The sequence below is a fragment of the Ogataea angusta genome, assembly GCF_019207475.1.
Source record: "Ogataea angusta isolate 61-244 chromosome Unknown 61-244_NODE_6_length_652341_cov_89.526226, whole genome shotgun sequence".
In the NCBI taxonomy this organism is placed as follows: Eukaryota; Fungi; Ascomycota; class Pichiomycetes; order Pichiales; family Pichiaceae; genus Ogataea; species Ogataea angusta.
Window position 1 is genome coordinate 22,538 of NW_025065220.1, and position 25,549 is coordinate 48,086.

General features: G+C 40.8%; 16 protein-coding genes across 16 annotated transcripts; 7 read left to right on the forward strand and 9 right to left on the reverse strand.

Annotated features, from left to right (window-relative positions):
- Window positions 1–254: 254 nt before the first annotated feature.
- Window positions 255–2,594, forward strand: KL928_003043 (uncharacterized protein; the record flags this gene model as incomplete). The annotated part of the gene is made up of 1 exon (XM_043203587.1): window positions 255–2,594. The coding sequence occupies one exon, from the start codon at window positions 255–257 to the stop codon at window positions 2,592–2,594; it is 2,340 nt and encodes a 779-aa protein (XP_043059296.1).
- Window positions 2,595–2,631: 37 nt separating this feature from the next.
- KL928_003044 (uncharacterized protein) lies at window positions 2,632–2,856 on the reverse strand (the record flags this gene model as incomplete). The annotated part of the gene is made up of 1 exon (XM_043203588.1): window positions 2,632–2,856. One exon carries the CDS (start codon window positions 2,854–2,856, stop codon window positions 2,632–2,634), a length of 225 nt encoding a protein of 74 aa, XP_043059297.1.
- A 1,082-nt stretch (window positions 2,857–3,938) lies between these two features.
- KL928_003045 (uncharacterized protein) lies at window positions 3,939–5,060 on the forward strand (the record flags this gene model as incomplete). The annotated part of the gene is made up of 1 exon (XM_043203589.1): window positions 3,939–5,060. One exon carries the CDS (start codon window positions 3,939–3,941, stop codon window positions 5,058–5,060), a length of 1,122 nt encoding a protein of 373 aa, XP_043059298.1.
- Window positions 5,061–5,063: 3 nt separating this feature from the next.
- On the reverse strand, window positions 5,064–6,455 carry KL928_003046 (uncharacterized protein; the record flags this gene model as incomplete). Its single annotated transcript, XM_043203590.1, has 1 exon — window positions 5,064–6,455. The coding sequence occupies one exon, from the start codon at window positions 6,453–6,455 to the stop codon at window positions 5,064–5,066; it is 1,392 nt and encodes a 463-aa protein (XP_043059299.1).
- A 341-nt stretch (window positions 6,456–6,796) lies between these two features.
- On the reverse strand, window positions 6,797–7,003 carry KL928_003047 (uncharacterized protein; the record flags this gene model as incomplete). Its single annotated transcript, XM_043203591.1, has 1 exon — window positions 6,797–7,003. One exon carries the CDS (start codon window positions 7,001–7,003, stop codon window positions 6,797–6,799), a length of 207 nt encoding a protein of 68 aa, XP_043059300.1.
- Window positions 7,004–8,257: 1,254 nt separating this feature from the next.
- Window positions 8,258–9,796, reverse strand: KL928_003048 (uncharacterized protein; the record flags this gene model as incomplete). The annotated part of the gene is made up of 1 exon (XM_043203592.1): window positions 8,258–9,796. One exon carries the CDS (start codon window positions 9,794–9,796, stop codon window positions 8,258–8,260), a length of 1,539 nt encoding a protein of 512 aa, XP_043059301.1.
- A 1,025-nt stretch (window positions 9,797–10,821) lies between these two features.
- Window positions 10,822–11,274, reverse strand: KL928_003049 (uncharacterized protein; the record flags this gene model as incomplete). Its single annotated transcript, XM_043203593.1, has 1 exon — window positions 10,822–11,274. The coding sequence occupies one exon, from the start codon at window positions 11,272–11,274 to the stop codon at window positions 10,822–10,824; it is 453 nt and encodes a 150-aa protein (XP_043059302.1).
- A 73-nt stretch (window positions 11,275–11,347) lies between these two features.
- KL928_003050 (uncharacterized protein) lies at window positions 11,348–12,223 on the forward strand (the record flags this gene model as incomplete). The annotated part of the gene is made up of 1 exon (XM_043203595.1): window positions 11,348–12,223. One exon carries the CDS (start codon window positions 11,348–11,350, stop codon window positions 12,221–12,223), a length of 876 nt encoding a protein of 291 aa, XP_043059303.1.
- Window positions 12,224–12,292: 69 nt separating this feature from the next.
- Window positions 12,293–13,573, reverse strand: KL928_003051 (uncharacterized protein; the record flags this gene model as incomplete). Its single annotated transcript, XM_043203596.1, has 1 exon — window positions 12,293–13,573. One exon carries the CDS (start codon window positions 13,571–13,573, stop codon window positions 12,293–12,295), a length of 1,281 nt encoding a protein of 426 aa, XP_043059304.1.
- Window positions 13,574–13,818: 245 nt separating this feature from the next.
- On the reverse strand, window positions 13,819–14,528 carry KL928_003052 (uncharacterized protein; the record flags this gene model as incomplete). Its single annotated transcript, XM_043203597.1, has 2 exons — window positions 13,819–14,334; window positions 14,499–14,528. The coding sequence occupies 2 exons, from the start codon at window positions 14,526–14,528 to the stop codon at window positions 13,819–13,821; spliced, it is 546 nt and encodes a 181-aa protein (XP_043059305.1).
- A 309-nt stretch (window positions 14,529–14,837) lies between these two features.
- KL928_003053 (uncharacterized protein) lies at window positions 14,838–17,309 on the reverse strand (the record flags this gene model as incomplete). The annotated part of the gene is made up of 1 exon (XM_043203598.1): window positions 14,838–17,309. One exon carries the CDS (start codon window positions 17,307–17,309, stop codon window positions 14,838–14,840), a length of 2,472 nt encoding a protein of 823 aa, XP_043059306.1.
- Window positions 17,310–17,536: 227 nt separating this feature from the next.
- On the forward strand, window positions 17,537–18,802 carry KL928_003054 (uncharacterized protein; the record flags this gene model as incomplete). Its single annotated transcript, XM_043203599.1, has 1 exon — window positions 17,537–18,802. The coding sequence occupies one exon, from the start codon at window positions 17,537–17,539 to the stop codon at window positions 18,800–18,802; it is 1,266 nt and encodes a 421-aa protein (XP_043059307.1).
- A 94-nt stretch (window positions 18,803–18,896) lies between these two features.
- On the forward strand, window positions 18,897–19,592 carry KL928_003055 (uncharacterized protein; the record flags this gene model as incomplete). Its single annotated transcript, XM_043203600.1, has 1 exon — window positions 18,897–19,592. One exon carries the CDS (start codon window positions 18,897–18,899, stop codon window positions 19,590–19,592), a length of 696 nt encoding a protein of 231 aa, XP_043059308.1.
- A 270-nt stretch (window positions 19,593–19,862) lies between these two features.
- On the forward strand, window positions 19,863–22,730 carry KL928_003056 (uncharacterized protein; the record flags this gene model as incomplete). The annotated part of the gene is made up of 1 exon (XM_043203601.1): window positions 19,863–22,730. One exon carries the CDS (start codon window positions 19,863–19,865, stop codon window positions 22,728–22,730), a length of 2,868 nt encoding a protein of 955 aa, XP_043059309.1.
- A 41-nt stretch (window positions 22,731–22,771) lies between these two features.
- Window positions 22,772–23,812, reverse strand: KL928_003057 (uncharacterized protein; the record flags this gene model as incomplete). Its single annotated transcript, XM_043203602.1, has 1 exon — window positions 22,772–23,812. The coding sequence occupies one exon, from the start codon at window positions 23,810–23,812 to the stop codon at window positions 22,772–22,774; it is 1,041 nt and encodes a 346-aa protein (XP_043059310.1).
- Window positions 23,813–23,944: 132 nt separating this feature from the next.
- Window positions 23,945–25,297, forward strand: KL928_003058 (uncharacterized protein; the record flags this gene model as incomplete). Its single annotated transcript, XM_043203603.1, has 1 exon — window positions 23,945–25,297. One exon carries the CDS (start codon window positions 23,945–23,947, stop codon window positions 25,295–25,297), a length of 1,353 nt encoding a protein of 450 aa, XP_043059311.1.
- Between the last annotated feature and the right edge of the window lie 252 nt (window positions 25,298–25,549).

The window sequence follows — 25,549 nt, forward strand, 5'->3', positions numbered from 1 at the left end:
CAACAAATGAATCGAAGCTCGAAAGTAAATTCAAAGAGGAGAGCGCAGGGAAACAACTTCACTTGGTGAATTGTCTTGGTATAACCATTGACTTCTGTCCGAGCTCGTATCACGTGCATGTAACTGAGTTACAGGATATAACTGGATTTTCCCAAATGACTATTGTCACTTTTCACTAGAAAATCGGCACATCAATCTTTTTCTGAGTAAACATTGTTCATATTTTTCTTACCGAATGAGAAGACGCAATAATAATGGTTAAGTTCAGAAATCACACACTTGATTTAGGCTATCCGATCTACGGAGCAAAGTTTGTCAGTGACAGAATTTTGGTTGTTGCAGGAGGTGGGGGAGAAGGAAACAATGGTATACCCAATAAAATCACAGCCCTTCTGATTCAGCCACAGAACCCCAAGAAGCCCATCAAACGGTACAGGGAACTGGTTTTGAATGAAAAAGAGGATTGTCCGATGTCCCTGGATGCGAATAGTAACCAAATATTAGTTGGAATCAACGAAAATTCTGAGTCAATCAGGCGAGGAGTGAACAAACACCTGAGGAAGTTCAAGTATCATAATGATCACTTGAAATTTGTTGAAAGTTGCCAAATTCATCCTGGAAATAATCCCCAGCATTATCAAAAACTGACTAAAGTGACTAAGGATGCTACGATGGGCATTATCGCAATGAGCGATGAACCTTCATCTTTATATATCGTAGATATGTCGGGTGATCTAGAGGAAAAATTCAAAATCGTGACTGTTGGCGATGTGAAGGACATCAGCATTTCCCCTGACGGCAAAATGATGTGTTATGTCACATCGAGTCATTTTGAAGCAATATCAACAGTGACTGGGAGGTCTATCTTTAAGAGCAAGGTTAACTTCTCGATGTCAAAGATAGAATTTTATGACAACAACATGGTTATAATAGCTGGTTCTAGCAAGAATGGAGTTGTGGTTGGTAAATTCTCCATTGCGAAATCAGCAGTGACAAAAAGTACTATCATAGACAAAACTTTGAAAGGAATAACGTCAATGGATACCAATAATCACTGCGGCTTGATTGCTTTGGGAGGGTCTGATTGTTCGGTCCTTTTAGTAAGATCGCAGGATTTGAAGTTGCTAAAAAAGCTTGATAAAGTGCACGGTTTTGCAATTACGAGGGTCGTTTTTTCAGAAAATGGTGATTATTTGGCATCAGTATCAGCAGCGAATACCGTGAATATCATTGAAATACCGTCAAAGCTGGCGGAGTCGAAACCATTGTACTTGTCATTGTTTCAAATTATCTCTTCAGTTATCGTGGCATCTTTGATAGCTTTTGTGCTTCAATACCTCTATGTCAACGGATATATTGAACAAATTCAAACAAAAGCGGTTGAATACTACAGGTCTAAACAGCTGACAGACTCATCAGCTTATTTCACAATTCAGCCGATTGCTTCAAGTGAGGTGTTTCTCAAAGGTCCGTCGTCCACTATCACAGACATGCCCAACTCTTATATATCCACTTTACCTACAGATAAGTGGGCAATAGATGCGCATGAGATCAGGGAACAACTGGATACCGAACTGAGTGAGTATACATTTCCGAAACCAGTTGAAACGTTCGCAAACAAGGTGCAAACAGTTTGTAGTAACGTTACTAGGTCAGTGGAAACTAACGGCCACCAGAGACGGATAGTGTCGAGAGATGAACCTAGAATCTTGGAATATCAAAGCGAGGAATTTCTTACAACATCTGGCAAAAGTAAATCAAGCACTGAAATTCAAGAAAGTACCAAAACATTGACAGTTTTTGAGACTGTCGTAGAAACCCAAACTTCTTTAATCTCAAGCACTCAAATATCCACCACTATTGCTACTGTCTTAACTACTGAGGTGAAAATGAAAACTGAAACTGTCTACTTGACGTTCGGCTTGCACGGTTTCTCAAATCCAACTAATTCTTCAACACACAGTTCAACTTTGATGACTCTTCATGATGCACCTCATAAGTCAAAAAATCAAAATGAAGGAGTGTCTCACAATCCGTCTCCATCATTCTATAAAAATGTCAGTAGTATTTGGAACGTTGAGAGATCAGAGGAGAGATTTGATACTATCGTGTCCGATGAAAATTGTGAAGATCCGCAGATAGTTCTGAATAGTACTGGGTTACAAAAGCAATCTGCTCAGCCAGATGTTCATAGCCTGAATCTCGTTTCCCATGAAGGACAAAGTTGCGAAGACCAAAATAGAACTCAATCGGCTATAAATGACCATGATATGGGCATGATTCATGAGGAAACTATGGGGCCCAGATTGGCTAGTTCGATGGGTCCGGAAATAACTGCAGATGTGAAACATTCCACGAATTGTGCGTTTAGTAAACCCAAAGACTACCTTGGGTCTTTACAAGAGCCGGGACAACTAAATTCATTATTTGCTTCACCGACAAATATGCCAAAGAATGGCGAAGAACGTCAGGTAGAACTGGAAATTTCCCAAAGACCCTATACACTAGATTCTGTATTACCCAAGGCTTTCGAAAAAGAGGATTCTGCGATTCAGCATCGAACGACTTCCAAACTTGAGCATTTTGAATTGTGACCTAAATCTTTTATTAGATCAAGTAGCCCAAAATAAATTAGACTTCTCCAGCCTTTTTGCTGTTACAAGCCACTATCTTAAACCTGTCCACGTTCACCGTCTCATTATCGTCAAACTTGATATTCACATCTTTTATCACAAAAGTCCAAACATCGTCACAAAAACGATATGTGTGAAGATGACCCTTGAAAGTCAGTTTTGATTTTACAGAGTCTCTTAGATTATCGGAGGTAACTCTATCAAAATTGGCTAAAACTTTCATTGCTAACTGAGGCTGAATTCTTTGATCTCCGATCAATGCATCCAAAGCATCTGTGAGCGAAGTTCCAATACTTGATGTTAATAAGGGTATGAGAAACTTTGACACTTACGTGCTCCTCCTATAGAATTCGTAATATGTGGGTGCGTTCATATCGAGTAAATATTGAAACTGAGTAATTTTAGATTGATCAGGTATATAGCATTGAGAAAATTCAAAGCGGTTGGGGAAAAATTACGTAACAACTTATGGCCGCGATAACTTTAGAGTAACACTAATTCCAGCATAGTCTTTATCCAAGAAGATGTTAAGAATATATGGCATGAGGTTGACTAAAGCCTGGTGTCAGCTTGGGAGCCTTTCAAATTGAATCAATCACTAAAAGCCTTGGTTTGAATTTTTATATGTCAGCGACTGTATCGTGTCGTGGCCGGATAAGTTTTCTTACTCGTATGAAGTGATCCGACCAGCTGGGCTGAGTTGATATTGATCCACGCAGCATGCCATAGGAATCAGCTAATTTTCAACCCCCCAAGAAGCTGATTCACAGCTAGTGCTGTGGCGCCACTCACGTAAGCAACAAATATTGGTTCTCGATAGCTATACTGACAAAATTAGTACGTAGAGTGAACCGTTTAGAGAAAGTAATATCTACTAATGTGAGTAGTTTCACAATCATACAGAGGACAAACAACTACTTATGAAGGAGAGAAAGTATGATTTCAGGCTCTTTTCACGAGATACAGATCATGTTAGATGCAGTTCAAATACCACATCTTGGCTGATGTCTTCATACAAAAGGTACAGATTCTGGCTACGGCCCAAAGTGTATTCACTAGCGAAACAACATCACAAATGGAATTTCCCTTTCAGACCTCGATCAGTCATTATTTGTAAACTATTCTAGCTAACGATCAACTTATCGGCAGCTGAATCATAATGCATCTCTGGAAATGTCAACGTGATGATTACCAGTGTGATTACTTACGTAAAAGTTTTATAGCTTTTGCTGAAGTCCTGCACCGATAAAAAATATTATTTTAAAGCTGCGCGGTGAGTGGCGGAATTTGTGAAATTTCTCTTGTATGGCTGTCATATACTATAAGTTCAGGTCGCAACGCGATGACTTGGTTTCGACCATCAAGTTTGATGGGACCGGGCTCACGGTGTTCGAGCTCAAACGAGAGATCATTTATGCCAATAAGCTGATCAATTCCACAGACACGGATATTTTATTATATCATGCTGAAGATCCAGATAAGGAGTACGAAGATGATAATGAAGTCATACAGCGAGCTTCGACAGTACTAGTAAGAAGAACGTCAGGTGGCAAGAAAGGAAGAGGAAACGTTTTGCGATATATGGCAGGAAAACCAAGGATTGCAAAAACTCAAGTTCCCATTCCAGTTTCAACATCAGCTCCAGCACCTGTGGTATCTGCCAATGAAGAGGACCGAATTCGTCAGATGTTCAGTCAACAGGACGATCAGTGGAACCATCAACAGGCCCTCATGGCCACTGCACAAAGGGTAGAAAGTAATAGGCAAAATTTGAAACTTGACGAAAACATTCCTGAATATTACATTTGCTACAAGTGCGGCGAGAAAGGAAAACATCATATTAGAAACTGCCCAAAAAATAACGATCCCAATTGGGATGGAATCAGGATCAAAAAAACGACCGGAATACCAAAGTCATACTTACGAACCGTTGATAATCCAACTGACATAGTCAACGAACCTAACCAAAATTTCATGGTGAACGAAGAGGGCAAATATGTGGTTGCAGTTGCTGATAAGAAAGCTTGGCAAAGGTATCAAACCATTCAGCAATCAAGGCAAGTGGAAGATGATTTCCAGATCGAAGACCCCGAAATGAGGGATCCGAATTCAGGTAAGCTTTGGAGAAGTCCTGTGAGAACTAAATGCTGTAAACAGCTATACTCAAGACCCTACATTGAGGATATACTCTTGGAGTCAGATTTCAAGTGTCCGAATTGTGGTCAAGAGGACATTTACCTTGATTCTCTAGAAGTTGACGAGGCATTACAAAAAAAAGTAGACAATTATTTAAAACAGCACAAGAGAAAAAATGACGGTGAAGAAGAGCCAAGCAAGCGGCAGCACTTAGCCACAATGATGCCTACTATGATGCCTTTTATGCCGTTTCCAGCCCCAATGCCTCTACCAACTGAAAACAAGAAGTAATGATCAGTTATCACTGGTGCATGGGTCACGGGAATGATTCTCACCATCGCTGTATGATATGACCGCCCACTTCCCACTCGAGCACCAAAGTTCTCCGAATTCATTTCCCAAGCTTTTCCAGTACTGAGAAAGTTCCTCGTCCTTTCCAGGTGGCAAGCCTGCGCAAACGTCTGCCTTACACGTTCTCAATGCAAGAATATGGATTTTTGAAGTTGCGAGTGTATTGATTGCTGTGGTGAATGGGGAATCTCTTGGCCAATGTCTGTCTCCAGTCAGTTTTCTGTAATTAAGATCGCCCTTAAAAATCACTAAACAGGAGTTCTGGAAATATTTGTACAGCTCAGCCCCCCCAAATGTGGTCTCCGAAGGGCTCAAGTTCCAGTAATCTAGATCGACTGTCCAAAATTCCGACTCTTGCAATTCAATCTTTCCTTGGTTTCTATAACTTTCAATTCTTGAGACCAGGAAATCCATTTCAATTCTGTGTTCACCAAAAATGGAACTGTCTTTTAGATCGTTGATCAAAATGTAATAATCCTTAATCATGGTATCACTTACCATCCATGGTCTACATTTACAATGTAGAACCACTTTATCGATGATTCCTGTATCAAGTAATAGCAAGCTGAGCATCAAATCTGTGAACAACTCAAAACCTGCATTATCCAAAACAAAATCAACCCGCTTTTCTGCCAATGGTACAGAACGAAGACGATTCCAAGCTTGGGGTAGATCGTTGCACAAGATATTCTTTGACGACTTTGCCCGCGCCTCTTTGCCTTGAACGGATTTGATATCATCTAAAGTTGCATTGGCTAGCAACGACAAATCGGTAGCATTACCCCACAATGAAATATCAACAAACTCTTCGAATAATAATTGCAAGCTTTCCATATCCAGATCGTTATCTTTTTTCACTTGAATTTGGCTGTTCAGCTGTTTATATCTAATGGCAAGCTCGTATATTCCAAGGGCCGATGACTTGAATGTTTCTCGCTTGAGCCTGTCAAAAACATCAAAGTGTAGCCATTTTGACTTGGTCTTGAATATCGTATCCAGACGTCTGTATAAGTAACACTCACAGAATAACCAAGGGCCAGTCAACCAGGTAACTTCTCCCAATCTCGACAAGGTTTCATTATAGGACTTCAACCCTGGAATGGATAAGTCAGAAAACGATCTGAGACAAGAATTCGTTTGTAACTCTTCAATCAATTTGGTGATTTCCTGAAGGATTTGTGCTCCTTCCGTTTTCGCATCAATATCTTCTGTATTTGAAATCTCACGAGCTGTGTCATCGATTGCCGTGTGAAGGATTTTTGGCCATCTCAACCTGGCGGTGGAAAAGCCAAAGGAATGTGAATCACTATTATAGTATAGAGGTGGAATGGTCATTTTAGCGAAAAGTTACTAGTTTAAAGAACGCAAAAACCTCAATATATAAATACATACATATATTTTCCTGAGGGAAAACATCAAAACTCAATTGGGCAAGTCTCCGAAAGAAGAGCGGATAAATACAACAAATGGACGAAGCACTTATTTATCTGATTCCTCAATTGGGTGCTTGTGCTCCAATAGGCCGAGCTTGAATACATGAACAGGATTCAGATTTCCCTTGTCGAGTGCACGTTTGATCGCCCTCACCGCGTCAATTGTCGATATTTCAAGCTCTTCAATCATGACGTTCCTTTAATTTCTGACACCGTACTGTCCAAATTTGGTGCTAGCCTAGTCTATCTTTTACTAAGTCCATGGGCGACCGGCTGTTGCTCTGGATCGATGATTACGAGATTGTGCGAGCTTTCACCGACATCGTGTCCTGCAGCGATGGCACAAATATTGAATTCTATAATATCGTTATGAATTCCGTGATTAATTGGGGACGTATAGAAACCAGGAACACACACATCGATGGGCAATATACCGTCGTTGGGGTCCATTCGATGAGTTTCGTGTAATATCTTCCATACTAAAAGTTGTTCGCGTTCTTAAAGCGGTCTGCGTCTCCTCTTCGTATATGGTTATAATCCTAACATTGAATCCACTGTCGTCTTCATAATTGCACTTACTAGTGTGATGAGGTCTCCAGGGGTTTGGGCGTCCAGTGCTCAGTTCCAGAAGCAAGAGGTGGTTTGGTGACCGATTGTCGTCGCTTGTGCCAGTTTCAATATCGCAGGCATTAGTTTGTCTATCCAGGAATACAACTGAATTGCAGCTGACATACGGAAATACGGAATAACTGGGCAACAATCTTGACCTCCTCATTAATAAAAGTGAAATTGACGGCAGGAGCCAATTCATTTTGAAGCCTAGATTAAAGTTTGAGCGTTCCTTCTGAACCTACAACCAAGTTACTCAGAATATGGCCGTAGAGGTACCGGCGAAATCGATTTATAGCCTTTGTCACTGTACTATCAGAAAGAACAAAGATTAGCGCAATTACGTTGTCTTTAGCAGAACCAAACTAAACTGTTTTGAATCCCGTAGCATTGGTAGCCAAAATTTCCACCTATGACTGCGCCAGGACCAGGATTGGGTCCAGATATTAATCAATGGGACTCTAGCAACTTATTCAATTCCGCCCAGTCAACACGAGGCTGAACCACTATATCGGAATCTTCATGTAATTTAAGAACTTGATTCAACCTTTCCAAACCGAGATACATTCATCCTCGGGTTATAATTAAGTTGGCCTCAACAGAAGTCCCAGAAGATACTTATACGACACACCCAGCTCGTGGCAGATTTGTGATATATCGTTTGTGAGTGAATAACACACAGCATGGTCTCTCGTCTTTCGTATATCTTCGACGGAGCGAATTCAAGAGTCACTTAGATGGCTTCCAGGCTCGCTAGGAGAAGCGGTGAAGGCGTCTTCCTCTGCAATTTATCTGATCATTTCTATTGCATGCATGCTTGAGTAACATACGTCGGACTTTAGATAATCAGCTGGTGTGTTCGACGAGCGGTTTTTGTACTCCAGTAATTGACGCATGAATTGAGCGCCTCGTTATGTACGCTATCCAGAAATGAGCAGGTCTGTAGCCCCACTTCAAGCTTTACTGTCACCCCATTAGCTTTCCAGATAGATTTTGTCAATGAACCATATACACAAAAGCTGAATTGGAACTCTAAAGCTCCTCGGTGATGTTGGTATCAAGTAAATATAATAAATCGTAAGGTTTAAAGTGCGATTATGCTGCATCGGCAGTGCCCCCATAAACTTTATTCATAGTTTCTTGAGCTCCACTTCGCACAATCTTGTTACCATCGGTGTCGTTATCAATTGGAACAGACTTATTCTCAATTCGTTGTTGTTTCCAAAAAAGGATTTCCGAGCCTCCCAAAACCCCTATGCGCATTGTAGCTAATAAGTTTCTTGCTGCATTGGAGTGTTGATAAACTGCACCATTGAAGGCAGTGGTGGCATCTTTCCCATGTGCAGCTTTAATTAAAGGTAAACCTCCTGGATGATCTTTTGCAAAAGGAGTAATATCATGAATAATCCCTGAAACTACCACTAGATATCTGTCTTTGGATTTCTCGGCCAGTCTTCGAAATTCATCTGGAGAGAATACCGGTAACTTTTCAATCGGAATTCCCCAATTTAATTGCGAACGTTTGTTGTCAATTAGTTTTTGTTGTTGCTGCACATAAGACATTTCAACTGTCGAGTTGGAAGTCTTTTTCAAATGTTTGACAAAATTTAGACAACAGAGCAGTTTTATTAGCCATCTAGTAGGGTCAAAATCATACCAAACGTTGCTATTACGATAATCCATAGGAAACTCATAGTGAAAATTCAAATTACCCTCACCAAGGGTGATGAGGTTAAGCAGCACGTTATTTCTGGGCGACTTGCCATCATTATATGGTCTAGTGCCAATAGTATGACCAAGGGAATTTGTCGCAAAGACAGAATGTTGCGTTAGAGCAGTCTTAAGGAAACCAGCATATATCAACCCACCGAGATAATCATTCCAAAACCATCCGCAAACAAGACTTGGTATCATGAGACCAACTGTAATGAATAGTAGATGATAGTTATCTGCCTGCCACTTAACAGCCTTCTTGTTAGGGAGTTCATCGAGTTTGCTTTCCCTGATGGCTTTGGAGACTTTGAGATTATGGATCAATATCATCCATCCACAGTGACTGAATAGGAATCCCCTTCTAATATTGTGGGGATCTTTATCGGAGACATCGCAGTACCTATGATGTGCACGATGAGACGAGCACCAATTCTTCGCAGAAGTTACCCCCGCTCCTGAAGCTAAGGCCGCTAAGACAAAAACCAATTTCTCGTTTTCGATGCTAAATGAACTGTGTGAGAGGTATCTATGGTAAAGTAGGTTTACCGACATCAGCGTAAAAACATGGAGCAATGCAGCAAAATAGAGTGTTTGCTTGCAAGGTCTCGTATTATACGAAAGACATAATGTCAACCCCACGATCGGACAGAGGACTATCAGCGTGAAGTTTTTCCAATGGATGTGTCTATACCAATTCCTCAAAGTCCAAGATCTTTCCGAAATGTGCCTTCGAAGTATTGTTGATGCTGTATTGGTTGTCTTTATCTTCTTGACGGTTTTTTTGACTTTCACCACTTGTGTCTGTCCACCATATTCTTGAGCATACCGAAGGGAAGAATCTCGCTTGCTTGCAGCATCTCCCGAAATCAGAATCTTGTACTTTTTTAATTCAGACTCCGGGTACTCAGCTTCTGGAATCATTAGTTTTATTTAATATCTTGCAAAGACAAAGCCAAACAATTCTATGAAAATTAATTTTAATCGCCACATTTGGTCAGACGACTAAACTTATCACTGCTTCGAGATTTTACTCTGAGAAGAGAACTCTTAATGACAACTTCACCAGTTACTCTTTAGAAAAGCCAAAAATGCGCAGCGATTAATTACGCTTGTTACGAATCCTGAAATTTAATTGATGATTTTCTTTTTGAAAACACCCAAACAGTAACTGTGATTCAGTTTCTTTCTCCTTGTGTATTAAGCTATTGTTTAGCATTTATATGCAGGTCCGGTTTTGGAGAAATCACAGCGTCAATGAGAAGCTTGATAACCTCATCTTTTTTACTTTCACAAGTTTTCTTGATACTTGCTAGCTCATCTTTGACCTGCTCTTCTGCTTCCCTCTCAAGCTTCTCATTCGAACCCTGAAATTCTTGCTCGTATTTCTTGAGTTCCGTCTCTTTTTTCAGCCTATACTGTTCAATTTCCCTCTGCGCATCAGATTTAGCATCTTTCAGTTTTTGGGCGCGGTCTAGTTCGTTAGTCTAGCATGGGTATACTAATCAGTAGACTTACATTGCCTTGCCTGAGACACAATCTCCTGTGCTTCCTTTTCAGTCTGTAAAGTGACATTAGTACAGACAACCTCTAATAATTATAACTTACCTTCAATAAACTCTGAATTCCAGACTAAATCGGTGTTAGTTTCACTCACTGCAAATTGACTGTAGTCATTACTTACCATAGTGCACTCTACTGTTTTCGTCCGATGGCAGATATAATGATTAAAGCTGCAAAAGTTACAATTAAGTCTGTAACACGATCTTTTGGAATTCGCTGTTTTTAGTTGCAGCCACTTGTGTTTATTCAAATGACACCGTTTTTTATTTTGGCAGACACGATAACCTACCAGCCGCAATATTTTTTGTCAATAATCAGAGTTTGCAGCGATCGCGACCGAAAAATGGGCCTAACTCGATTGGAAGAGAGAGAGAAACTGGATAATGTTAGCAATTCCTAGACGTTGGCGGGTGACCAAGAAGCAATGCGGTGAAATCGAAGTCTTGAGGATAGTCGTGACAACTGATCATATGTTGTTTTCTGCCTTCCACTGTCGAAAACACCTCCGAGCAATGACCATTGAGACACTCAAATACCAAGGCACCTTTATCTAGCCTGGATTTAAAAAATGAGCTGTGTAGTTCGTTTAGATGTAGCTCAAGTACATGAGAGTTTTCGAGGAGAGCATGACAGACTGAACAAACACTTTGATGATAGTGACGAAACTGGGGTTCATGTGATTCTTGCGTGTCGAGGTATTGTGCATTGCCTGGGCAAGATGATGGAATGCCGCATGCTTTCTCATTGAAGTTTTGAGCGGGAACTGTCAAGCTATTCAATCGACTATCTTCACTGCTCTTAGTTTCTTCATCGGATTCATCGAAGAATCTTTTAGGCATGTGCTCGAATTCTATATTCAATAGTGTATTGCTAATGCACTGCTAATATTCTTAAAAAAATTTAATACATCGGATGGATGTTACTAGCTCTAAATTGGCATATCCCCTTAATTTGCTCAAGAGAACTCAGAACAGCGATGCACCAAACAAGCGGAAACAAACGGAAAATGACAACGAAGAATTTGATGTTCAAGGAGATGTAGGATCAACAATCAATGAGCATATTCGACAGATTAAAGATTCAAATACAGGGAAATTTATTCAAGGACCTCTAGATCCCATTTTTGGACAAAAGAGGGCATTTCCGATAGCCTTAGATTTGGTATCGGTAGATCCTAGTAAAGCCACGATCGACGTGAACTCATATCTGGCTCTAGTCCGTTTAGAAGCACAACAATTTGAAAGAAACGGGTTCCGCTGCGACGCTTTTGTGGCAAAAGACAATAGCCTTAGTCCAAACAAACAACAGGGCCGCAGTGAAGCAACCGCTGATGATGTCAAACACAGAAGCTGGCCAATGGAATATTTAGAGGAATTCAATATTTTGAAGGAGAATTATTGCAACTACAGATTAAACCTAACCGAGCTCGATGCCATTGATTTGCCACAAAATCAAAGAGAATGGAAGTACTTGATTTTCAATAATGAACCTTCCCTGGCTATTGTGGCTCAAATAGTAGAAGAAAATGTCAACATCAAATTGATAGTATATTTCACAAAATGGCTGAATCGGGACGTCAACGTCAATTTCGAACAGTGGATATTTCATATGTTGTATGCTACCGACACTGTGATGACTTCATCAAGTATGTCAGTGATGCGAGCCCTGGGAAAAAAGGCATTGAAACAAATGGAAGGAGCATTAAGCGAACGCAATCAAGTAATAATGGAACGAATTGTATTGATTATAGGAGTTGTGTATGGACAAAAAGACTTATTGGAGTACTGATACTATAATTTAAGATAATTAACAATACTTCAATTATTTAAGATTATTCACGGAGTATCTAGCACAAGACTATTTGATGCTCAGGAGCTTGACGTCAAAGGTCAGCTCGGAATTTGCTGGAATGCCAGGAAGCTTTTTCGAACCATAAGCCATGGCTGGAGGAATCACAATTCTTCTTTCACCACCAACTGCCATACCTGCAACACCAAGGTCCCAACCTTTGATCACTTCACCTTTGCCTAAAGCAAAAACAAATGGTTTGCCAGAGGTGTTTTTGTCGAAAACCTTTCCGTTCTTCAATTTTCCAATGTATCTGACACCAACCTTTTGTCCCTTCTTGCAAACTGGCCCAGTACCAACAGTTCTATCCTCAATAGTCACACCACCCTGCAGAGTCTTAGTGGGAAACTTCTTCTTGTCCTCGGACTTTGAGGACTGCTTGGCTGCCGGACCTGTTGGCCCTTGTTCAAGATCTTTGTTGAATTTGACCGACTTGTCCTTTTTAGCTTCTTTTGCTTCTTTAGATTCCTTTTTGAGGTCTTTTTTTGATTTCTTTGATTCCTTCACTTCTTTTGGCTCCTCCTCAGCTGGTCTCTTTTTCTCACCCTTACCTGCTTTTTGATCTTCCTCAACAAGCTCTTCAATCTTACCTTCAATATCATCAACACCCTCCAAATCGTCGAGATCAAAATCTTCTTCAATGATCTCGTCTTCGTCTGGGGTGAGATCATACTCATCACTATCAGAATCTTCATCGTCTTCGGAGTCATCGTCGGAGTACTCGTCTTCTTCTTCGTCGTAAGGGTGCTCAACATAGTTACCAGTTAAATGGATGGAGTAAGAGCCGGTAACGACAAAGTAGACTTCTTCATCCGGCAATATAGTTAGGTCCAAAATTTGCTGGAACTGGCTTTTTGGTGAAAGCGTGCAAATAATATGCTCCTCAATTGCATCATCATCTTCAAGATCATCATTCTCTGATTCACTTGAAGAGCTTTCTCCTGACTCCTCATCAGAATGGTCGTTTTCGTTTTCTGCTTTGTCTTCGTCTTCCTCATCCTTTTCATTGATCTCTTGAATTTTGCCCTCATTTTCAGACTCTTCCTCAGATTCTTGCTCGCTGTCATCCTCATCATCAAAGTCCTCCTCATCAGAATCATAGTCATCGAGATTGATAGACTTTTTTAGGATTCTCAAAGTGGATGGTTCTTCCTTGTCATCGAAGGGTTCTGGATTCACGGCTGCCAGGGTCAATCTGACAGTGACAGGGAAATCTTCAGGCTGACAAGGCTCAGGAGAAAATGGCTGCAGCTCCAAGTTGTATGATGCTAGTGGCAATAAAGAAGACATGGTATGCAGTTTTCAGTTTATCAAGTATCTTTCTACACACTTTAAAATTTTTTTTTTTTTCGCAGATTTCGAGTTTCTTTTTTTGCTGTTTGGGCATAGTAAACAATACACCTAAGGGGACGCGGCTGAATATAACTAAACCCAGCGCTTGCCTTATCTGATGATTCAATTGACACACTAATCACTACATAGAACGCTTGACTTAATGTAATTCATTTGGGGCATACAAACATATGGCTTTTTACTCAAAAGGTCATTGCATGTGGCTTGTCACCACTTTTCAAAGAAAAAGTTGATGATAAGTATTGTTTGAGAAATGGCGTTTTCTTGATTTCAGAAATTAAAGCCTTATCAATGGACTTCTGGTCGGCTGCTCTGTCACTCCTGATTTCTTTCTTCGCACTTTCACCAAAGAAGTCTTTCTCAGACTTGTTCTTTTTTCCTGGTTTGTCTTTATTGAAATACGCGGCATCATACTTGGAAAGATCAAGGCCTGCAACCTCCACAGACGTAGAGGTTGCAATAACATATCTAGCATTGACTCTTCTCAAGGGAACGCCATTGACTTTGAATGGTCCGGACACGAGCAAGGTATTGTCGTCGAGACTTTTCAAGAAAACGACTCTTTTCCCTCTAAATCTGCCAGCCAGCAAAATGAGGACAGCACCTGGTTTTAGGGAGGATCTCAGCTTTTGTGCTCTAGCAGTTTTCCTTGGCTTTTTAGCAGCAGAAACTTGCTCTGCTGGGTACCACTTCTGATTCTTTATTGTTAGTTACAGGGAATAACAGCAGGGTTTTGCTGAAAAAGGACTTGTCTCTAGTTCATATCTTCGAACTTATCTACCACTGGACAGCGCTATCGTTTAAACAGAGCATTAGCTCATAAACATTTTCAGCAGATTTGTAAGATTGTGAAGTTTGAGACTTGATCCAATCCGTAATAGATGCTATCCATTACTTTATGGAAATATGACAATGATCTCTCTCAGCACCTCGCAAGAAAGGCCTTTAGTACTTACAACAACCATCCTCTCTAATCTGTTATTTTGATAGAGTATCTCAATATACAGTGAATCTATAAATTTTCACCCAAAGACAACTCCCAGGCTTGCCACCTGACACCAAATCCACAACAGTTTAAATTTTAACTATCTGACGCGACTTTCGACGGTAGAAATAAGACACCTCACACCTATAGGGGAAAGACAGTCACAAGCTCTCTACTAAAGTGTAAGCCTCGGAAGTTTCGATTCGCTAGTATATACTAAAGCTTGTTCAGGGATTCATTCATGTAAAAGTTGTTCAGATCCTGCTCATTACCTCTTCCATCAATATTGACAAATAGCGTACTCCAAAATTCATCATTGAGAGCCCAATATTGATACTCCAAATTCTCGGCCATGCTATTTTCGTGAGTGGAGTAATTTAGCGCTGGTTGTATGTGCGGGGATAATACCTCCTGCGATCCTATCACTGGAGGTGGAAGATTATGTCGGAATTGGGGGTTAGCTAGTTGCGTAGTCGCTCCTGCCAAAGAAGCGGTTGAGCCATCACGGGTGTAATCTAACGATGCACTAGAATTTCCATGTTGGTCGTCTGTGGTAACTTTCTCTTTGGAAACGGTAGCAGGGGAAGTGTAGCTCATTTCCTGTGGAATACCGAGCGAGTTTCCGGGAGGGTAATGAGAAGTGACAAAGGGGTTTACAAATGCATGCTGTGCGGATTTGACCCCGGATTTTTCACTAAGTTCTGAAGGTAGCTTATTTTGCAACAGTGATTTATACGCAGATTTGCATTGCGACAAAAATGTCTGCGTGAACAAAGACAAAACCAATCGCATCTTATTCAGGAAATGATTTCTTGGATACTTCAAAGATGTCCGATAAACTAGCGAGGCCAAACTTTTAACGACATTCATCGTGTCCTCTGTCATGCAACCATACTGACTCAAAACCGGAATACTTATGCTCAGATAGCGAATTCGCAACAACATACCTGCGGTAAAGATAATCCGTGATGAGTGGAAAAACGGTTCCACTGTGATAGATTCTTCTTTCAAGTGCAGGAAGTGTTTGAGTGCTAAGACGCACGACTCCGTAGAGCATTCAATTGCTTCTGCCAAATAATCTGGTAATTTCAAAGACCCTAATTCTGCCATGTTTGAGCTGAACATAGCCTGCAATGCCGGCTCATATAGATATGCCTGGACTGAAAAAAAGTATGACATCATTGAGTGAAAAGACTGCTCATCATCCTTAGTGAAATCAATGATTTTTCCCTTGAGTGCATTAAGCTTTTTTCGAATATCTTCCGTAACGTACTTATTAATTCCATAAGCTAGCTCTATAGCCGTTGGTTGTTCAACACCCGAATGGATTCCATAGTGTATTTTTTCGAGAATAGAATTGAGTCTAGAATAGATAGAAACCACGATATAGCGGGGCTCCTTTGTGGCCTCCAAATCAGTGCAGTACTGATCACAATAATCAGTCCATTGTACGGGCAATCTTCTCCTTAAAAATAACGAGATTGACACGGAATTGAAATATGTCAGTAACAACAAACTCTTGCTTTCTAGATCTTCAGGGTCTTCGAAGGCACAAGCGGCCCTTTTCTTCACAGCACCTTCTTCTTTGCTATAAAAAAAGTAGGGTCTTCCAGTCATACCTAAATCATGTAACATTGAGACGCAAAGGCAATTTATCATATGATATCTTCTATGTTGAAATAGTTCTGGTGGAATATACCATATGCACAAGAGTAATAAAGATTTGAGCAGCTCAAGGCTTTTTTCGCCTATCAAAAGGATTTCGCCAATTAGAGTTTCAAATACCAGTGTTTCGATGCGCAATTGTAGCTCAAGTGGTATGTAACATGGCTCCTCATCTAAAATGGTGGCAACATAAACACAAGACAGAAGCAGAAGCGGTTTATTTTGGCGCATCGATGCGAGAGTCGTATCTCTCGGCATTTGCAAAATGGGACTTTTCGGAAGTATTTTGTCTAAGAACATCTGAAACAGTCTGTTACATTGTTCTTCTGATAACAAGCCTCTTGCGATAATGTCATTTTCACGATAGTTCAAATTTTCCTTACACATATGAATCCTTTGCTCAGAAATATTCACAATAGTAGAGGTAGAACACAAGGATTGTTCTTTGAAAACACTGTCAAGAAACTTGATCTCCTTCTCAAATCGTTGGGCAGGAGACAAACTTTCAAACTTATCAGACGTTGTGTAGGATTGTGAGTTAGGTTTTACCGATGACGGTGGGGTATGCAAAACTTTATGCTGAGAATCGTCGCTCAAAACATCCGGCCTTATTATCATATGCTGTTGTTTGGCAATAGTCTTGGCTTGTTGATCGATGATTCTGTTCTGTGATTCTAGTAGGTCTTGTAGGTCCTTCAGCTTAGACTCCAAAAGTCGAAATCTAGAAATGGAGCTACCTGGTCCCGGGGGCTTCTTTTTTTTCCTGGACTGCGTCAGATCGAACTCGCAGATTCTATTAGCCTTAAGACACCGAACACAAGTACCCAATTGATTCTTGGGGTCACCAGGAACACATTTTACTTTTAAAGCATGGCAAGCTTTACAAGCAACTGATCGGCGTTTGCCGAGACCTTCGCTTTGTGATTTTCTTGATATCTGATGACTGTGCTCAATGTCTGAGGAGATTTCAGTGGTATCTGAAAAAATCGGACTTTCAAGAGCCACAGAGTTGTGAGTAGACATCACGATATCAACACTTATTCCCAACCTGAATTTAGGTTCCTAAAACTCTTCTTGTATCTCGAACTAAAACTAATTTTTGGAGGAACAAAACTGTGCACAGCCCAATTTCGATAAGCAACATCAAATAGTCGCGTCGATGGTTATGAAACTTGTTCAAAGCGTCGATTAATATTCTGGACAATTGGCTGAAGACGAAGATAAATTCAAGATTCACTCATAGTGTGAAAATGGATTCTTTGGGAAAAACATTGAATAATTTGTCTCTTTACGAGGTCAAAGCTTACGTTAGAAAAGCTCAAAATGCGGTGCTCAACTTGAGTGAGATGGAAGCCAAGGTCAGGGAAGCCACAAATAATGAACCTTGGGGCACACCAACAAGTGTCATGTCTGAGATTGCTAGAGGAACTTTCAGTTATCCTGAAAGGGAAGAGATCTGTGCAATGATATTTAGACGGTTTACTGAAAAGTCGGCACCTGAATGGAGACAAATTTACAAGGCATTACAGCTCATGGAATACCTGGTAAAACATGGCTCTGAACGATTTGTTGATGATGCAAGAGCCAATGTGAATTTGATAAGCATGCTCAAATCGTTTCACTACATAGATTCAAAGGGAGTTGACCAAGGTATAAATGTTCGCAACAGGGCTAGGGAACTCTCGGCTTTACTCAACGATGAGTCTAAAATTCGTCAGGAAAGAAGGAAGGCTAAAGAAAATGCAAAGAAATTTGGAGCCGTTTCCTCTAATTCGGCCTATGTGGGGTCCTCATCGCTGAGAAGGGCAAATATGGGCTCTTCAAATTATGACTATGACGAGGAAGATGCCGGATACGCTGGAAGAGTTTTCGGGGATGGCGGAGTATTTGGGCAAAGATTTGAAGAGCAAGCTCCCACGAACGCATCCAAAAAATTTGAGGAGTATGATGTTGAGGACCACAGCAAAAACAGGAGAACAAGCAAACCGTCTGTGCAAGCTTCAAGTGTTACGGCCAGCGCTCAACCTAAGGTTGACTTGTTCTCTTTTGACGACAAACCAGCTGCCACCTCCACTGCTAGTCCAGGTCGTGATGATGATGATGAGTTCGATGAGTTCCAAAGTGCCTCTACTTCTGCGCAGGTTGTGGAGCCTCACAACAATCTCGCTGACCTTTTGAACGCATCATATGGTCAACATGGTGGAAATCCTGCAGCTTCCTTCCTTCAATCGCCTGTCGCAAAATCCTTTCCTCCGCAACCATCTAGCCAAGTTGAGCCAGCGATCTCTCAATTTAAGAAGAAGGATGATATATTTGGAAATCTATTAACCTCTGCCAAAATGAAGACACATTCTCAGCCATCGACTTCTGCGGTTAGTAAGCCATCCCCTGCTCCTGCAAAGTCGTCTGTCGGGAATGAACATGGACCTATGTCGTCCACACCTGAAGAAAAATCCACAGGTCAAGTTCCATCCAATGGTCAAGGGACTGGGGTTGTTGACTTATTGTCCTTTTGAGTACGCAGACCTTTTATCGCGTAGATATATTTAGTGGTGCACAGATGCATGAAAAGTTGCAAATAAATAATTTCATTAAGTAAACACATTGTCGATGCCAATCTATTCATTTTGGATATACGACAGACATTGTAACTGCATATTCAGTCGCGAATATGGAACAGGTATTCATGAATCATCCACAGTCATCCTGAAATCAACCCCAAAACGTAAAGGATCTGCGCAATTCACTCCAAATCCGAGCTATGAAAGCACGTCCTCTTTGCCTACCTCCTCTCATTCCACACAAAATTCGTCCATATCAACAGGAAGGGGACAAAAATTACTATCCTCTGCATTGAATACTCATAAGGCCCAAGACATCATACAAAAGGGCACCGTCAATACTCAGAACAATAATAACACATCGAAGCTCCTTTTTGGTACACTTTTCTCCTTAAGAAAGATTGCTGTTTCATTGTGTACACCACAGGCAGAGACACAACAGGAGGAAGAATTCAATACATCCAACCTTAATAACTTCAACACACTACAATCATTCCATACTCTTAATTACAAGTGCCATTACTACGAGACCATGAACGGCTTAAGATTTGTTGTGGTGACACATCCCGCGGCCCGTAACCTCCAATCCTCCTTGATTGAAATATACCATTCAATATATTTGCCTACAATTGTCAGAAATCCACTTGCACCTGTTGAGTATCGAGCGGATGAGGTTATATCGAATGATCGTTTTGTCCATGCAATAGATGAATACTGGACGTCACTTGAAGAAACTTTAACGTAAACTTATACAAATCATCAAATACGAATGAAGCATCATAGATTCGACGAGTCGCAGGTTTCACGTGCTCTAGTTTAGTATCACGTTTCTTGACATAATCCGTAAGGTATGAGCTTTCCTAGTTACATGAGACAACTCATACGTGGAGAGGTTCGCGCAACATGCAAAAGTGAACTCAGCTGAAATTTTTTAGGCTTGTAAATTGCTAAAAAGTTTGAAATTTAAAAATTGCAGAATTGCAGCCTTTGCCTTTGATTCTGAAGGTACTGCTTGATGAAGCCCACAACATCTTATAGATCGAGTGGGTTACTTGATTTCAAGCCTTGCAGACGCTCTCCCTTATCAGATGATGAAGGAGATCGATATCTTGCTGACGAGCGGAGACGCAAGCGCAGTAGAGAACACTCATCGACAAGCTCAGATGCAAAAGATGATTCTTTTTTAGATGAAAACTCAACCAAACGGCAACGAAGGCAGAAAAGATATGCAGATCCTGAAAGCAGTGAAGATGAAGATTACGCTCAAATTACTAGTATTCCTCCAGAATTACTCAATAGACTCAAGTCATTTGCATTGTTCGAAAACGCCCCCAAATCTTTTCTGACCGCCTTAGGGCGTTCATTGAAGCCAGTGCAGTACTTTCCACAAGAATACATTGTGAAGGCAGGAGAACAGGCCAAGTCGATGTATTGGATCTTAAGAGGTACAGTGGGAGTGACATCCACTGACGGCGAAGCACTGTATGCAGAACTAGCAGCAGGGTCATTTTTTGGCGAAATTGGTATTCTTTTTAACAGACCGAGAACCGCAACAGTGGTGGCCAGAACGAAAGTGCTTTTGGGGGTCTTGACTAAAGGTGCATTAGGGGTTGTTTTGTCAGATTATCCGAAAATAGAACGTTTGATCAGAGATGAAGGTCAAGAACGTCTTGCAATGCAGGAGAAGCGAAAACAAAAAACAAAGTCATCCGCAAATCTTCTCTTCCAAAGACGTGAAAATCTACTTGTACCTTCGAAGTATAGCAACGACTCGATTACAGCTTTTGAGAATGAACCTTTACCGGGTCCCGTTCTTCCTCCGACATCAGATGCTACCACACCAGTTTTAAAAACGCTGAACCCTTTTGATCCATCGCAAATACTAATCCAGCAACCACCAACGATACCAACGGGCAGTATCGATAATTCTATTTCTGTGAGAGAGTTTTTGAGCGGTCTACCAATCTTCAAATCTCTACCATCGGACGTATTTCACGAACTCGCGCTTATGGTAGAAATCAAAGATCTTGAGCCAATGGAATATATTTTCAAGAAGGGAGATGCTGGAAGAGACATCTATTTTGTTGTGTTTGGGGAAGTTGAAGTTTTAGATGCTGAAAAGGCTAGCCATATCGTTGCAAGACTAGGATGCGGAAAATATTTTGGTGAGATGTCATTTTTGTCTTCCCTACGCGATGATCATGACTCCTCTAAGACTGAGACGAGGTCAGCAGCTGTCCGTGCAGTTTCTGAGTCTGAAGTGCTTGTGGTCAAAGGCAACATATTGGAGGACCTATGTAAACGATATCCGGTTGTTGCAGAGGACATGAAGCACACTGCATGCGAGAGACTAAAGAAAAATGATTCCGTTGGAGATTTGATCGACTCGGCCGACATAGCAGCTCATGATCAAAATACGGTATCCTCGTTGATTAAGGATAACGCACAAAAGCCAATATTTCAGAGCATCTCATGGAATAACGAGGCGTATGAATCGGAGCCTTCGAGCCCTCTTGATCCCGTCATGACGCCATACTACAGGGATTCGGTGAGTACAACGGGATCACAAGACTTCGCTAAAATGAACAAACCCTCGGGTCCACCTATGACATCTGATAGTTTTTCAAAGGCCCAGAGACCTACCATTCAATTGTACGCACCATCACCCAATCCAGTGTCAGGATCACTTTACAAGTTTGGAAACTCACTCAGACCTCCCTTCCACTATACGCCTCATGACCATCGCTTACGATTACTAAACATCAACAATGGACGTCGCCGATCTTCTGTATTATCATCAGGTCCCTTTCCGGACTCCATCTTCATGAAAATCTTCAAATATTTGGATTTACCAGATTTGATGAGATTTGCCACGGTTTGCAAGAAGTGGAAGCAGCTTTTATACCTGGGACCAGATCTGATGAAAACTCTTGATCTAACGCCGTGGAAGCGAGACCTTACAGACCAAGCTCTAATCCAGATCACAAATTTTGCTGGACCACGCCCTGAAGTTATCAACGTTTCCAGTTGTTTCCATATCACGGATGCCGGATTTTGCTATATGATTAATGAAATTGGAATACGCGGATGCATAAAGAAGCTCTATATGAGCAATAATTGGAATATATCCGCCATGTCTATTATGGATCTGAGCATTGTTGCTAGAGAATTGATTTTGGTTGACTTTTCGAACTGTCCAAAAGTTCGCGATGATGTTATCGAGAGGTTGATCACACCGCACGGATCCAAATATGGCTGCCCAAATCTGCGAACACTGAACTTGTCTTACTGTAAGTACTTGACAGACAGAACGATGTCTCAGATCGCCAACAATGCCTCGCAGCAACTAACGTCGCTGAATCTCACCAGATGCACTACAATCACAGACGGTGGATTCATGTTTTGGTCACAAACACGGTTTCCTAACTTAAGGAAACTTGTACTACGAGATTGTACCTTCCTCTCAGATGCTGCTATATCCCATTTATCAGTTGCATGTCCCAATCTAGAAGACTTAGACCTCACTTTTTGTTGCGTTTTGACAGATAATTCGCTTGCAATGTTACATCTATATTGCAAGTATTTGAGGTCTTTGAATCTATCCTTCTGTGGGTCAGCAGTCAGTGACAATTCGCTAGCTTCTATAGCTCGCCTGCCTTGCTTAGAGAATCTTTCTTTAAGGGGATGTATCAGGGTCACTCGCCAAGGAGTCGATAAGATTTTGTCAAATCTTCAAAATCTGAAGTATTTGGATTTAAGTCAATGTCCTAGGGTGGATACGTACCAAGGCAAGGCCGTAGAACCATTTGAGAAGCAACCAGGATCCAGGAACGCTTACCTTAAGATTTCGCCTTATCGACGAATCATCCAAGTTACTTTATAAATTAATGATTTCATGACTTCTAGATTTAATAACACTCAAGTCTAATAGACAGATATGTAGTTATTTATTCTCTCTTTTTGGTTTTGAGCAATACATTCCGCAATCCATGTTATATTTCTGATTTCTTGCTCTTTCGATCTGACGTAGGCCCATATTGTACTGATGGTAAATTGTTGGGTGAACGCGTCCTTACAAAGCCTCATCTCGTACTCATAAAAATGATCCTCAAGATTCTTGTCGTTCGTAGTATCGAAAAAGTTGCGATACTCTCCTAAAGAAGTTATAATTGTCTTTAAGTTTTCAAGATCATCACTCTGAGCCATTTGATGTTGGTAAGCAGTGTTGGATAGTTTTCCAAGTGCTGGCAAAAGTTTGAGTTTGTCATCAGATCCAAGTTCCGTATCCAACGAATTAATGCAAATATTGATAGCTCTTTTATCAGCCTCAAAATTGATCAGCCTTTCCATTATTTCGTCGGAAGGTGAAGGAAGCTTACTTTTGCAAAATTGCATGAAATCTTCCAAATATGCTTTGTACAAAGCATTTTTGATGATTTCTATGTTCATATCGTCCAGATCATCAACTGAGAGACAATTTTGGAAGTAAGGAGCCAATGGCGTGTCAATAAGTACAGTTTGATAAAGTGAATCAATATCCGTAGCAACTGAGAGAGTGGGCAATGTTTCAAACCATCCCAATGGGTGGCACCTCTCAAGGATCTCAGATCTATCTCTTTCATGGATAGTGCCTGTAATCATAAGAGCAACGTTATCAATCATATAACCATAGGTTATATAATCCATGAATTTTGCCAGTGGTTCAGTAGCTTGTGACCTTATGTATCTGAATTGTTCCACAAGCTTTTCATTCAGCTTCTCCTCGATTATAGTAGTTGAAAGCGAGCCTGAGACATTTGAAAGAAAATTACCATAATCTGTGGCGGAAAGTTGCAGTTTCAAATCTTCCAGAGAGTCGCACTGAGTGAGGTTGATGTATTGAGAGGATTTGAGTAGACCATCCCTGTACCCACGCACCAGAGCTTCAATGAATCCGCTTTCAATATTGAAAAATAGACCTTCCATAACCCTAAAACTGAGAAGCGAGTGCTGTTTTTTCTTTATGCTGCTGCATGGAAGTCGATCGGCTTCGTGCGGGCTCGTAATTTCGTCGATCTTAAACAACAATAATCTGTGAAAAACGTTATTTTGAACCTCATGATGAGCGACTCAACGGACTTACTTTTGGAAACACTATGGGACGAGCTTCCTGAGGAGGTTGAAAGTCTACTGGGTATTTCTGAGGGTTACAAAAGGGAAGCGCTGAATTTTCTTACCAACTTGTTAGATCAGGATAGATCAGACACTTTACTATCTACGAATGTGAAACCAAGCATTGAAGGTGAACATTCTGGACACACTCTCATAGAGCAAATCGCGGAGCTAGAATCATTGCAACGAAATCTGGAAGCGCAAATCAAGAAATGTGTCCATTCAAATCTAGACAAATCTTTGAGACTGAACAGGGTGTATAATGATTGTGTCTCTATGTTCAACAATGATTTCAACGAATGCCGTGAATTTCTCTCCACCAATTTCAGCAAGTCAGAAGACGCGATAGACACACAGCAGAAATCCGAAGAGAGCAATTGGAAAGATCTACTGAAAATTCAACATCCACACTCGAAACATGAACAACTACAAGAAAGTCGGCAGTCGTCGTCCATAATTTTGAACAAGATGGATAATATCATGGATATATTGGAGCTCCCCGCACTTGCTAATGCTTGTGTAAAGACGGGCCATTATGCTGAGTGTGTAGAAATTGCATCACATGTACGAAGGCTGTCGATCAGGTACTCAGACATTGCTATCATTCAAAGGGTAGAGCATGATGTTCAACTCGAAATAAGAGAAATGGTGAATGGACTTATACGATTGCTAAACACTGATCTTCGCCAATCTTCGATCATAAAGATTGTTACTTATCTGAAACGTATAGGTCCATTCCAAAGAAGATTCAAGGAGCAGGAAGATAACAAGTTAGCTCAGGAAAGAGACACAGATCTGGTCAGTAACGAATTTTTACAGAAGATCTTCCTGAAATCTCGCTACCAGTTTATATTGAATGAGCTCAATGTACTCATTCCATTGAAAAAGAGCAACTCTATTGACAACTACCTGAAGCGCTGTGTTGAAGTCATCAGGGAGCACTGCTTTCAGACTGTTGTGACCTTTGAGTCTATATTTCCAAACGTTGACAGCAAGGCAGTCAAGAATCTTCTTTACTCTTTCATCAAATCTTTAATATTACGTTTATGTGACACATTGAAAGAAAATTGGAGCCAGGTTGGAGCTCCAAATAAGGATGGGTTGCTTTTGCAACTCATTTACTGCTCTCAAAGTCTGGGGAGAATTGGGGGAGATTTTAATGTCATAATTCTAGATCAACTGAAGGACGCTATCGACAAAGAAAACTGGTGTACTGTTTCAAGGAAACAGCGTGAGCTAATCAAGTCTCTGAGCAAAAACATGAACGAACTGAACGCTCACAAACCTATAGATGTGTAAATATCAAACGACGATCGATGCATGCTTCAAATTGTAGATTTTGTGCCTTTCGAAATCTCGCTTTTTTTAAGCAGATGTACGGGTGTTTCCTGTATCGAAGTTTTTGTTTGGACTGACGTGACGCACTATAATTTCACTTGGAACTGGAAAGTTTATGTTTTCATATCGGTGCTATTTGGAATTACACTGAAGAAAATACAGCTACTCCAATCCGATAACTTAGTTGCAATAGCATTGAGCTTATAACGAATT